Source organism: Delphinapterus leucas, chromosome 8, assembly GCF_059928025.1.
Source record: "Delphinapterus leucas isolate spDelLeu-1000000601 "Yukka" chromosome 8, BTC_Dleu_Yukka2, whole genome shotgun sequence".
NCBI classification, from domain to species: domain Eukaryota; kingdom Metazoa; phylum Chordata; class Mammalia; order Artiodactyla; family Monodontidae; genus Delphinapterus; species Delphinapterus leucas.
Window position 1 is genome coordinate 94,803,813 of NC_143136.1, and position 12,778 is coordinate 94,816,590.

The 12,778-nt window shown below is 47.2% G+C and overlaps 1 protein-coding gene across 1 annotated transcript in view; it reads left to right on the plus strand.

Moving 5' to 3' along the window:
- TMEM163 (transmembrane protein 163) overlaps positions 1-12,778 on the plus strand; it is a 250,867-nt gene that overhangs the window by 154,006 nt on the left and 84,083 nt on the right. Inside the window, exon 3 of the mRNA XM_022569576.2 lies at positions 11,851-11,894. Within this exon, the coding sequence (XP_022425284.1) occupies positions 11,851-11,894 (44 nt within the window). The remainder of the gene's footprint in view (positions 1-11,850; positions 11,895-12,778) is intronic.

Genomic DNA, 12,778 nt, shown 5'->3' on the forward strand with positions numbered 1-12,778 from the left:
TCATCTGATCAATTCTCTCACAAAAAACCTGCTAGAATTTTGATTGCCAGTTGTGAGTCTCCTGTCATGAACATGGTACATCCTTCCATATGTTTAGTCTTCTTTAATTTCTGTCGACAATGTTTTATTATTTTTCTAGGTAGAGCTCTTACACATTTTTCATTAGTTTTTCCCCTAGATATATGATTTTTATGTTGATGAAAATAGTATCTTTAAAAAAATTGCATCTTCTTACTGTCTGTGGCTAGTATGGAAATAACCAGTAATTGCGTGTTAGCTTAATGTCTGGTGGCCTTGCTGAATTAATGTCTTAATTCTTCCTGGTTCCCTGGTTCTGTCTGCCAGTTTGCCATCCTCCCTGTTCTAATAATTGGGGCTGTTTGGAGAGCTGGGGCATGAAGGGAGCGTCAGGCAGCTTTAATTGGAGTACCTTTTCTCTGGATGGTTTACATTCAGACTCAGTTATCTACCTTGGGGAGCATCTTCCTGCCCTGTGAGCACGGGTGAGGGTGAAACCTCTGCCCCTCTCCTTAAACATGCCACTGGTTTCCCAACTGCCTGAGTTTTGTACCAGTGGCTGTCTGAGCAACCACTTCTTTGGTTTCAGCTTCCTTGCTTTCTAGTGTGTGGAGTGTGGGGAAGGGGGAACGGGTTCAGGAGTGGATGCTTCAGCTTACTCCCAAACTTGGAAAAAAACTCACAATTTGATGGTACAATCATCAAGAGCCCAAACAATGACCCCCTTACAGGCAACAGCAAGATTGAAGTATGTTATCAGCTCTCAGCATATTCCTTCTGTATAATGTAAACTTTAATGTATTTGGTAGATATTCTTTAAATTGGGGGTTTGAGGTTGGCCACTTCCTAGTTTCTTTGATCATTATATTCTTTCTCTAGTTTTCCATGCTTCGTGTTTCTTTGGTGGGTTTTATAGAGAATGGTAGGGAGGGAGGGGAGAACAGACCTTTATTCTACCATGTTTAACTTTTATTCTTTGAGTGATAATGTTAATGGTTTTCTAATGACTTTGATTCAGCTCAAGTGAGTAAATAATTATTCAGCACCGTCTCTTGGTACGCGGGCCTCTCACTGTTGCGGCCTCTCCCATTGCGGTGTACAGGCTCCGGACGCGCAGGCCCAGCGGCCATGGCTCATGGGCCCAGCCGCTCCGCGGCACGTGGGATCCTCCCTGACCGGGGCACGAACCTGCGTCCCCTGCATCGGCAGGCGGACTCCCAACCACTGCGCCACCAGGGAAGCCCCAGCACTATCTCTTTAAGCCAAGTCTTTGAAGTCTTATTCAGTGTATTCCTCTTCCCCAGCAATATATTCTGTTTTTTAAAAAGTTCCTTTAGCAGTTCTTTAAACCAAAGGAGTCCAATGTGTGGTATGTCTTAGCAGTGCCAGACTAAGGGGCATCTTAGTCATCTGACAAGGCTGACCTTGGGTGGCAACATCGACACCATCGCGAGCTCTAGTTTCCCATGGCATTAGCTTTTGGTTCCGGTATGAATTAATGATTGCATGTTAAGTAAAAAGCTGACATTATTATTAGGGCTTAGAGATTTCTCAAGAATTTATTGCTCAATAAGCATTTATTAAGCATCAACTCTGAGCTGGTGCTTTCACAGGCCTTGGAGATAGAGAGTTGAATACCATGTAATCAGCCTGATTTCAGGCCTTCATAGGCTGGTTGGAGAAGACCCAAGGATCATTTCTGTGTGGCGCAAGGTGAGGGCAGCAGGGACAGGGGCTTTGGGTGCCAGAGGACAGATGCTGAGCCAACTTGGAAACAATGGCCTGACAATGAGTGTTCAAGCTTCAAATTCACAGCAGCCACACTCAGAGCAGAAGGCTAGAGATGACAAACTGTGAGGTTCTGTTTTATAAAATTCCCCCATCTCTGATTTCTGTTCAGTGAATGCTTTATTTATGAGGCAAAAGTAGCAGCGTTCTATGATTAAGGGATAGTTAGGGCTTTTAGAGGCATATTTCATCAAATCGCAGGGCAAGTCATGCCTGTATCCCCAGCTATCCCCAGCAGTGGCACATAGTAGATGCTCAATAAACATTTATTTATTGAATGAAAGAATGATTGGGGAGCTCAGGCTCCTCTTGTTCGTCTGGAGAGGGTTGCAGGACAGGGCCGAGTGTCGTCTGAGGACCCCTGGCCAAGCCACCCACAGGCAATAGAGCTGTGCTCACAGTAACCAGAGCACAGGGAGGAATAAAATTATATGTAAGGCAGTTGACATTCAGCGAGAAGCTTGCTCCTCCACTTAGTTCTGGCGAGTGAGGTCTTTGGAATGATTGTAAGAACAAGTGAGGGTGGATCGTTTACTCCACTGATGACAGTCCGTAAAGGATCATCAAAGTTGGGTAACCGTGCTTCCAGCAGCTCTTCCACCTCTTTATTCCCTGTTTGTAGAAGAAGCGAAGTGAAAGTGTGCTGTGTTGCTGAAGAAACTCTGGCATGAAAAGCTGGGCTCTTGGCTTTTCATCCCTGAACTGGTGCCTCCTGTGCCCTGGGACCCTTGAGAGCCTCTCGAAATCCCGTCTTTCCCTGTTAAGTAGCAGTTTTCCCGTCATGTTCCAGGAACGCTGACTTCCCGCTCTGGAGCGGGGGTGGGTGCATTTCATGTTACATTCACTGAAGCAGAGCGAATGAACGTCTGATGTGTGTTGGAAGGAGTGAGGTGCCCTGGTCCAGGGTAGAGACTCTCCCTGGGTTGCTCTCATTCTGACTTTCTTTTTTCATGTGCTATTTATTCTGTGCTGGCTCTTGGCTTTCTGGGTTCGAGGCCGTTCTGGCTCTTCCCATAGTCCCAGGTCTTTGTCATTTGCAGATGCTCCAAGTTCTCTTTAAAAGAATGGGCCTTGCAGAGGCTGCTTTCTCTGTGATGTCTTGCAGAGTGTTGGCTGCCACTCCCGTTTGCTCAGGGAATGGCTGCCTGGTCACACATCTGGGCCTCTTGGTGCATGTTGAACCCCAGTCCTGTCTGCTTTCTCCCCGAAGACTTTGTTCACTGCGGGTTGAAGCTAAGCAGTAGGCGTCGTTTCAATCAGTCAATGAATCAATCAATCAATCAAGCTGAGGGCTTTTGTGTGTTCAGGCATTGATTTAGGCATATGAGAGACACTGAGGAACAAAACAGAAGAGCCTATGGCCTTTGTAGTGCTTACATTCTAATGTGTGAAGTGGGGCAAAGGGTATACAGTATTCATAGATAAGTAAGTGGGATGGTGTGGTAGAAGATGTATGTGCTGTGGATAAAGGAACCCTAGAGCATGGTAAGGGGAAGGTTGCAGTATTAAGTAGGGTTGCCAGGACAGGCTGAGGTGAGCTTTGAACAGAGACCTGAAGGCAATGAGGGAGTGAGCCAGTCAGATTCTGTGGTAAGAAGGCTCCAGGTGGAAGAATGAGATAGAACCCAGACCAGCAGGAGCATGCCTGGCTGAGGGGAGGTCAGTGGACAGGTGCGGCTGTAATGGAGGAGGTCAGTGCGTGGGGCCTCCTCCATCATAAGGACCTAGGCCTTTCCTGGGAGTGGGACAGCTAGAACCACTCTGGCTGCGTGTTGAGAAAGCAGGGGAACGGTTGGGAGGATGTGGGGAGTTCAGGCAAGACACCTTGGGAGTTGCTTCCTGTTATAAACCTGAATGCAAATTCATCTTTCATTGCAAAGCTCCCCAGGTCACCATCAAACGGTGCTCCCCGCCCCATTGCAGTAGCTCAAGGACAATATTTTCTAACCTCTTCATGACTGTCCTTGCTGTGGGTCACACAGGTTATTGTGGGTGTGGGATGGTGGAAGGGACTTTATGGCCACTTTTTGTACATGACCTGCCTCTTGGTCATGTGAAAGAAAGAGAAACCTTCATAATCGTCCCTGAGGTCTTGGCAAGAGCTTCCCTGTCTGCAGACAGGCAGAGCCCTGGAGGGTGGGTGGGCAGTGCCCATAGCCTGCCTGGGCTAATGACTGCTTCTCAGGTTCTAGGGAAGATGAATCTCTCAAAGAATGGTGTTGGCTTTGAGAACTGACCCACCCACCGTACAGCTTTCTGTAATTTGCCGAGAGCCATACCTGACAGTGGAAACGTTGGAGGCTACTGTTCATGCAGTAAAATGAATATTTAGCAGGGATTTTGCTGGCAACTGCAGACACAGAGGTGAAACTACTGTCCTTTCCCTTAAGCTGCTCAGGGCTATACCCTCAAGCCTGCCGGGTCAGCTGGATACCCTGAGGGGCCAGGCGGGTGAGCGAGGCCAGCTGGGTCCAATGATGCAGGAGAGGCAACTGGCCAAGAGCACGCCCCGCCCAAACACAGCGCTGCATCGCTGAAAGGGACTGCCCAGCACCGGCAGATCTCAGGTTTTCCTGACTTAAAAATGTTGGTAGCCAGTTCTGATGCTTGAATAATACTATATAGGTCAAACAGAAACTTCTGAATTTCATCCTTAGGTGCGCTTTTGCAAATTGTGGTCTAGACAGACCAAAGTATTGGGCTGCCCAAAAAGTTCGTTGGGGGTTTTCCGTACCATCTTTCAGTACAAAGTCGTCACTGTGCTGCCGCTGAAGATGAGTAGTTGAACGGGCTAAGCAGTTCTGTTGATCTATTTTCCTAACTGCTTTACCCTCTTCCTTCAGCGGTGACTGAATTCAGCATCCTATCACTCAATTTTGGGTACGTTATATTCTTGTTTGAGTGGGCGGGAGCGCCTGGAAGCTGTTGGAGGTGCTCTTGAAGTGGGTCAGAACATCAGTCAGTTAATTTTGACTCCTGCTGCTGCCTTGGTTGCAGCCAGCACGATGAAGGTGGATGATGGAAAGATGGGTTCGCAAATGGCATTAGTTCCGTAGCTGTGGGAGGGGTGGTTGGTAGGCGTCGGAGGGACAAAGGTGGTCTAATTAAAGTGGGGTTGATTTATTAACGGAGCTGTACTGGGCACAGAATTTAGCAATGGGAGGTGTTAATGGACCTGGGGTATTGCTAAAGAGTGCTAAGGCTCAAGACAATTACTGCCTGACTTTGGTGAGAATGACAGATGGGTCCTTGCTGTTGGATAAATTTTGCCTGCAGCTGAAATGGCATTCTTCGTTTCACCCTTGAGGGGCTCTCGGCCTTGACCCTCAGTTGCCTCGCTGGCTCTCTCACCTCCCTGTGCATTTCCAGGACCTCCCTGTGCATTTCCAGGGCACTTTGTCTGCACCTCTGCAAGCCTGCTGCTTACTCAGCTGTGGGATTTGCATGTGGCTTTGCCCTAACAATGGGTTGCCTGGGTCCGCTCCATTTTCCAGCTGTCCTTCTGTTTGAATTGGACTTTCCAGCTGAAGTGATTTCTGGCCTGGTGGGACTTAAAGAAGTTCTGGTCTTCAACCAGACCTGTATAAATATTTCCTTAGGACTTCTGTTGTATGTGTGCTTCTGGGAGTGTAGCTGTTATTACCCCCTTGACATGTCAATGAAGGTGGAGTGTAGGACACGCAAAAACCGCGGAGGCTGGAGGTCCCTTAGACGGGAAGTGACATTTTGCTTGTGTTCCTGGCCTGTCTAACCGCACCATGCTTCCAAGAACTCTTTGGGGCATTTGCAAGCTGCTCCTGTAGGTGATTTGGCCTCGGGAGATGGATTTCAGAAATGGAGACGTAATAAAGATGTGTATGGTAGTATGCGTTCCTCTTAGCCAGAAGCATTCATGAGCTCACAATGCCGCCTGCTCTCAGATGTTTGTCATAAATCTGATTTCTGCTGTGCTGATTTACATCTTTGACTACGTTGTTACAAGTCGGATAAATTTCCCCCCAAATAAAATGGATTTCTTTTTCTACCTTGAATGGTCATATATGATGGTTGTGGAAAACGTAGGAAATACAAAAAAGTAGAAAGGAAAGAAATCCACTCAAACAGCCCTCAAATATCCCAACCCACGAAAGATTAACTATTGTTATGATTTGAGGGATTTTTAAAAAGTTGTTTTCAATGCATTTTTGAAGTGTAGTTGTACTGTATCACACATATCGTCTTGTCTCTTGCCCTTTTCTACCTAAGTTTTTTGCTCAAACAGTAAGGAAATCTATGATCTCACGTAACTTCCCTCTTACTCCCTTTTGTCTGGGACAGAATGGCCTCATAGATGTCAGGTGTCCCACCTCAGGGCCTTTGCAATTGACTCCTCCCATTATCTGGAAGTTTCTTCCCCAGATGATTGCCCTGCTCACTTCCCCACCTCCTCCAGACCTTTGCTCAAGTCTCACCTTCTCAGTGAAGCCTCTTCTGACCTCTCCATTCAGTTTGCACCTGTACCAGGCAGAACCCCTCCTGACCTAGACCCATCCTTTCCCGCGGCAGCCAGTCCTCGTGGCACCAAATACACCAGCTGTTGATTGTCAACACCATTATTCTATCTAGCAGGCTAATATCAACGTTAGCCAACAGCACTCCTGGTAAACATTTCTGAACAGCTACGTATAGCTTATTCTTTAAATGGACCGTTCTTTAATCATTACCCTACTGCTGGATATTTAAATTGCAACCAGTGTTTTGCTATTATAAATCATGCAAACCTACGGTGAAGCTTTTGTGTAGAAGGTGTTTGTCCATTTCTTAGACTTTAAAAGAGATTCTTGGAAAAGGAATGACTGGCTCAAGGTGTATTAAGACTCGTTTGGCTTCCAGTGATACAAACTCAACTCAGACTGGCTGAAAAATTATTGGAAATTATTGACCAATGTATTGATATTTGAAAAATATAGGGGTAGACTTCAGGTAGGGCTGATTCCAGAGGTTCAGTCCTTGTCACCAGGGCTTTGATTTGTGTCTGTCTTAATAACTGCTTTCCTCCATGTTGGCTTCGTCCTAAGGCAGCCTCCCCTCATTTAGGGCAGAATTGCTACTGGCAGCTCCTGTTTTCTTGCTGCCAGCTCTACTGTCGCCTCTTAGAAAGACATCCTCTTCCCAGTATTTTCAGCAGAAACTCAGGACTGGTTGTCACTGGCTTAAATTGAATTGTGCCATCTCTGAATCATTAACTCTGGCCTCGGGACAGGGATAGACTAGAGTGGGGGTCACAATGCCGTCCCACTCAAACCCCATAGTCTGAGGGTAGGGGATATACTGTTTCCCAGAGGAGACTCAGTGCCCTTCTACCCGAATGGGGCATGGCTGCTGGGCAGGCCCCAAACTATAGATCTTCATTTGACTTAGGAACACCTTAAGAACTCTGTGTCTTAGTATATAAAAAGCAAGACACAAGACAGCAGGGAAAGTGAGAGGAGCCCAGTTGCTAAGCATGCGTTTTTGGGTGTGCTAGGCCAGCCTAATCAGATGACAGCCTGCTTCCACTCTGAACACGGGGTCGGGGTCGGGGTCGGGGTGGGGGGATGAGAGGATGGAAGCCAAGGCCTCAGCTCCCTGGGGAGTGAGACTCACCGGCCTGTAGGCTGTACCACCTCCTTGAGTGCATGGTTCAGTGATGAGTGTTAGAGACAAGTTTTGAATGTAAGGAGCAGAAACATTCCTGAAAATTTCCCTGATTTTCCCACTGCTACCAGTGGTATCTAGAGGAACCTGCAGGCTGCTGGTGGTGGTGGGGCGTGTAGCCGAAATTCGGCCTCTGTACACCGCTCCTGAATTGAATCTCGGAGACAGAGTTTCGGGTAAAGTAGAAAAGAATAGCTTGGGCCACAGCAGGTGAATGCCCTCAAAACTGTGTCCCCACTTGGAGGGGGCAGTGAAGAGTTTTATAGTAATGGTTGAAAGAGGAGGGCGTGATCAGCTCGTGGGCATTCTTCTGATTGGTTGGAGGTGAGGTAATTGGGAGTCAGTATGATCAACCCTCTGGTTCCAACCAGTCTGGGGTCTGCATGCTTGGGGGGCCGCATACAGTTAACTTCTCCCACCTGCTGGGGGTCAGTATCTGCAAAACAGCTCAAAGATATTGTTCTGTGTATCCCTTGAGGGGGAACCAGGACCCTGCCCCAAGGCTGCACTACTGTTTCTTTTTTAAATTTTTTATTGAAGTAGAGTTGATGTACAGTGTTGTGTTATTTTCTGCTGTACAGCAAAATGACTCAGTTATACACACATATATATATATATAGACATTCTTTTTTTAATATTCTTTTCCATTATGGTTTATCCTAGGAGACTGGATACAGTTCCCTGTGCTAGACAGTAGGACCTTGCTGTGTATCCATTCTGAATGTAACAGCTTGCATCTACCAACCCCAAAGTCCCCTTAGTGGGAGGCTGCACTATTGTTTCTTGGCTTCTCCTTCCTTGTCTCCGCCTCCCCTCCCTGCCCTGATTAGCAGCTGTTTGAACCTGCCCTTTGGAACTCAGGGAAGGTCATGGAGGCTGAATGAAGCCTGTTTCCTGCAAACAAGAAATGGGGGACACAGAAAGGCTTTTGTGCCCAGGAGCCCCACAGGGTCCTGCTGGGTTTCGGGTGCTCCATCCAGGAGCAGCTGTGGTGTGTGTTAAACAGCCTCACACTGCTTGCTGAGGGCCACAGAGATTTCATTATCTTCAGCAGGGCCTCTGCCTTGACCCAGAGCAGCCTTCCTAGGAGACCTCCACCCTTGCAATGGGATTGGACCTTGCCAGCTTGCAGCATAATGGTCTGAGGTCGAAATGGCCCTTTTTTCTCTGTTGTCCAGTGTTGAATCTAGCACCTGCCTTAAAGGCACCGCTGCACTTTTGTTGGACCTTTGCTGGCTTCCCAGCTCCCCTCAGCCAAGTACTTGTGGGCTCCAGGGGCACCTGCCCTGTAATCTCTGCCTTGGTGTGGGTCATCTTGGCCCAGAATCTCTTCAAGTGGAACTCATTCTTAGCACAAGGGAAGTTGGAAACGCCCTCATGGAAACCCCACAGTTGGCTCTCTTTCTGTGGCAGTAGTGGCTTTCTAAACCAATCTGACCCTTTCCTTTGAGTCCCTTCTTATCCCAGAATTAGGATGTGTCATGTCAGGTTAGGGCCAAGGAAAATAAAGTCATTTACTCTTCAGAAATTCTTAAAAGTTGGGCTGACCTCTTCCATTTGGGTCCGGTGCTAACGACTATTTGCAGTTGTGTCTTTGCGAGAGCTGGGGAGTCGCTCCCAAAGGGAAGCTGCCAGAGCTGTGCCCAAGTGGAGGGCCCTTCAGCGCTCCCTTGATTCCCCATGCAATATTCAGCCTTTCCCCCTTTCCATCGCATCAAGGAAATTAGATGGAGCCAATTTAGAAGTAAATGAGACATGGGAACGCCTCCCTTGTCTTCAGGACTCTAGGTGAACCTGGGGCCCTCCTGCTCCAGTTTTCCTTGGTGTGTGTGGGATAGAACAATATGAAGATTCTACCTGTGCTCTCAGTTATTCATCCACTGGGCAGGCTCAAGTCGCACAAGCAGAATTTTCCAGTATAGTTCTGAGAGTACTTGGAATCTGTAGCCCACTCTACAAATGCCTGGTATTAACGAATAACTTGATTGAAACATTTTACAGTGATGGTTTACTGCTTGGAAAGCAGGAGGTCTTCTGTGAAGGCTAGTGGAGGGCTTTTCTAGCTGTGTTGTCCATTCCGTGCTGCCCAGTCCAGACAGTGCAGGTGGAGACAGGGGGGGCTCCCGCCCGGGCAGCTCTTCATCTGAGGTATATATTGAGCATCCGTGCAAGATGCTAGTAAGAGTTAATAAGGTTTCCATTACTGGTAAAGAAGTCACCCACAAAAAGCACACAACTAAGATATCCTAAAAACAGATTGTAAAGGAAACAAGCCAGATACTCATTTCATTTCATTTCTGTGAAATTTTATTAAGCTTCATTCACAGTTATTGAGTGCTTACTGCGAGCCAGGATCAGCGTCTTACAGGGCACTTCAGACCTGGCAAGGGGTCTGCTGCCTTTTTCTTTTTTGCACATGCCAACCTGGCCGGGAGTTGAGTTCTTTGGGAAAGTCCAGTGCCCCTTTGCACCATCACACCCACGTTGCCCTTGAAAGCTGCAGTCGGTCACTGCACATGGCTGGCTTTGCCCTTCTCCCTGTGCCAGTAAGAGTGACAGCAGGAGTGACAGGAGCAGCTCACGTCTCAAACAAAGAAGGCCAGCAATGTAATGGGTTGCACTCACCTCACATAGCCCGAGGACCCGAATGTGGCTGAGTCTCTGGAAAGGCTGGGAAACTTCGAGAAGCTAGCGGTTCTCTCTTGCCCCAGTGCTGTGCTAACCCCTGTAATAGCTTGTCTCTCTGTGTAGCAAACAGCGTGGCCAACCCTAGCTCTGGTGTTTCAATTCCAACAGCATAAATTGACCGGCTAGGCTCTCTCTCTGTCTCAATTCTTTTTCTTCTTTTTTAAGTTTGAAACTTTATTAGAACACTTGCCAGTCTTGTGTTGCAATTATCTATAAAAGTCAAGCCAGTAGTTGGTTGCTTATAACATTCAAAAATCCATCAAGGGGCTTCCCTGGTGGCGCAGTGGTTGAGAGTCCGCCTGCTGATGCAGGGGACATGGGTTTGTGCCCCGGTCCGGGAAGATCCCACATGCCGCGGAGCAGCTGGGCCCGTGAGCCATGGCCCCTGAGCCTGCGCGTCCGGAGCCTGTGCTCCGCAAGGGGAGAGAGGCCCGCGTACCGCCAAAAAGAAAAAAAAAATCCATCAAACTGTTGCCAGGCAAAGAAGATAGGTACATTGACATACTAGATTAGTTCTACCAGGAACTTGGTCAGAATTGGGAGAAATAAGTTCTAGTATATTTATCAGCTACATCCTTTAGAACAATAAAATTCTTTCTATTTCTGCTACACAGAGGAATTCTTAATTCATAGAATATGAAATATGCTTGGGTTGCACTGGGTCAGATGACCCCCCCTCATGGCTGTGGGCAGGGGTCCAAAGCACAATATGGCCGCCCAGGGTCCATATGGATAAGACAGAGTGCAGCTCCCCGAGAAGGGACATGTGCTGCGTTGAGTGGGAGTCCAAAGGGGTATTGACCTCCATGCCCTGCACCCATGCCTCTCTTACTCGTTGAGGGAGTGCTTGTAACGTCTGTGCCCAGAACGATCCACTTCAAAGCCTTGCTGACCCACTGGGTTGGGTTTCATTCTTTATTAGTGAGTGAACATATGCTTGTTTCATAGGGCTTTTGCGTGGAGACCTGCCTTATTAAGTCAAATTGAGAACTGTCTTTGAAGCTGGACTTTGCTTTGGCTCAGAACAGATCACAGAATTAGACAAAAGCGCGACCCAATCAACTTGCCCCCCAAAAGGTCGACTGATTTTTGAATATGCATGAAATGTGTTTTAATTAGAACTGTAACACCTACTTGTAGACATCTCTTGTTTAAGGTATTTTGTTCTTTCTTTTTCTAGACAGTTTTCATGAGGTCCACACTGGATATTAAGCTCTGGTGGGCAAGAGATTTTATTCCAACCATGCCAGCAATGGTGTGTGCATGTAGCTACCACCACTAATTACCTTATTATGGGAACAGTTTGGAGGGTTACAGTTTCACTTTCAAAGTTTAATATGGTTCCCAGCTCTCTATTCCCAGTTGTTAAATTCTCAGAGCCTCAGCTGTCATTTGACTGACAACTGCTTGAGCATTTTCGTTCCGAAGCTGGCCCTTTGCTGCTTCAGGGCACTCTGGGAAGAGAGGGTGTTGCAGGTGAAGTCTGGACGCTTTTCACATCGCTCTTGAATTTTTTAAATTCTCGGATTTGACAAGTACAGTTAATTTTTAATTTCCTTCTCTTAGAACTTTTCCATTGATGTGTAAAAGGCCATATCAAATATATGAATAGTCTCACAAACGAGAGAAAATATCTATGAGGTCTTAAAATATTCTGAATAATATTTTCTTTCTTTTTAGCTGTCTCCGTTATGAGGTACAGCGCCTCTGCTTTTGGGTTTGCAGTAAGTAACCTGAAATGTACTTTTATGAAGTTTTGCACGTTTCTCCTGAGCCTGCAAATCTCTTGCTGGGCTCTTAATTAAGAGGGTGGTTAGCAAATGAGAGAGAGCATGACAATCACACCTTTTATGGAAGTGGCTTCTACAAACAATTATAATTTAATAGAAGTACACTGCAGTGACACTGTCTAATTCTCAACAAGAGATCAGGGCCACCATGTTTTCTGCATCTGGTTGAGAAGGATGCTTATAGGGTTTCAGCCCTTCCCGCCAACCCCCCAAGGTTTTAGGTTTGAAACTGGGCACACATTGGAGTGAACCATTTGCTGATGTGGGCAGAGGTGTTGGGAGTTAAGATCGGGGCTGCTGGCACTAGGATGTCAGTCCGTAGCCAGACTTGGGATAACCAGGCTTCCCTGCCTGCTTCCTGATGGGTGTTGGTTAGAGAAAATGAGTCTCAGATGCTGAAAACTTGAGTGAAGTCTTCCCACATCCCTTTAAAAGAATGCTAGTGCTTGTAATTTTCCAGATGAAAAGTGCGGCGTGGTGACTCATGCAGAGAAAGCTCCTTGAAACAGCCCTCCTGCATAGCTTCAGGGCTTCCTGTACCTGAGGGTGTGTGTTCCTGTTCCCAAACCTACTTCTTCCCTTTGTTGTGGGGAGAAGTCGGGCTGGGAACAGGAACACACACCCTCAGTGTTTTGAGGGTTGCAGATTCTTTTCAGGATGTTTTGAAAGGTGTGGATTGTCTCTCCAGAAAAATGCCAAAATGCCACATACACGCACTCACACACTCCACACCACCCCCCTGCCCACCTCTCTCTCATACTCCTGTCTCTCTCCCCTCCTCTCTTGCATTTCTCTCTCTTATGCATTCACTCGTTCAT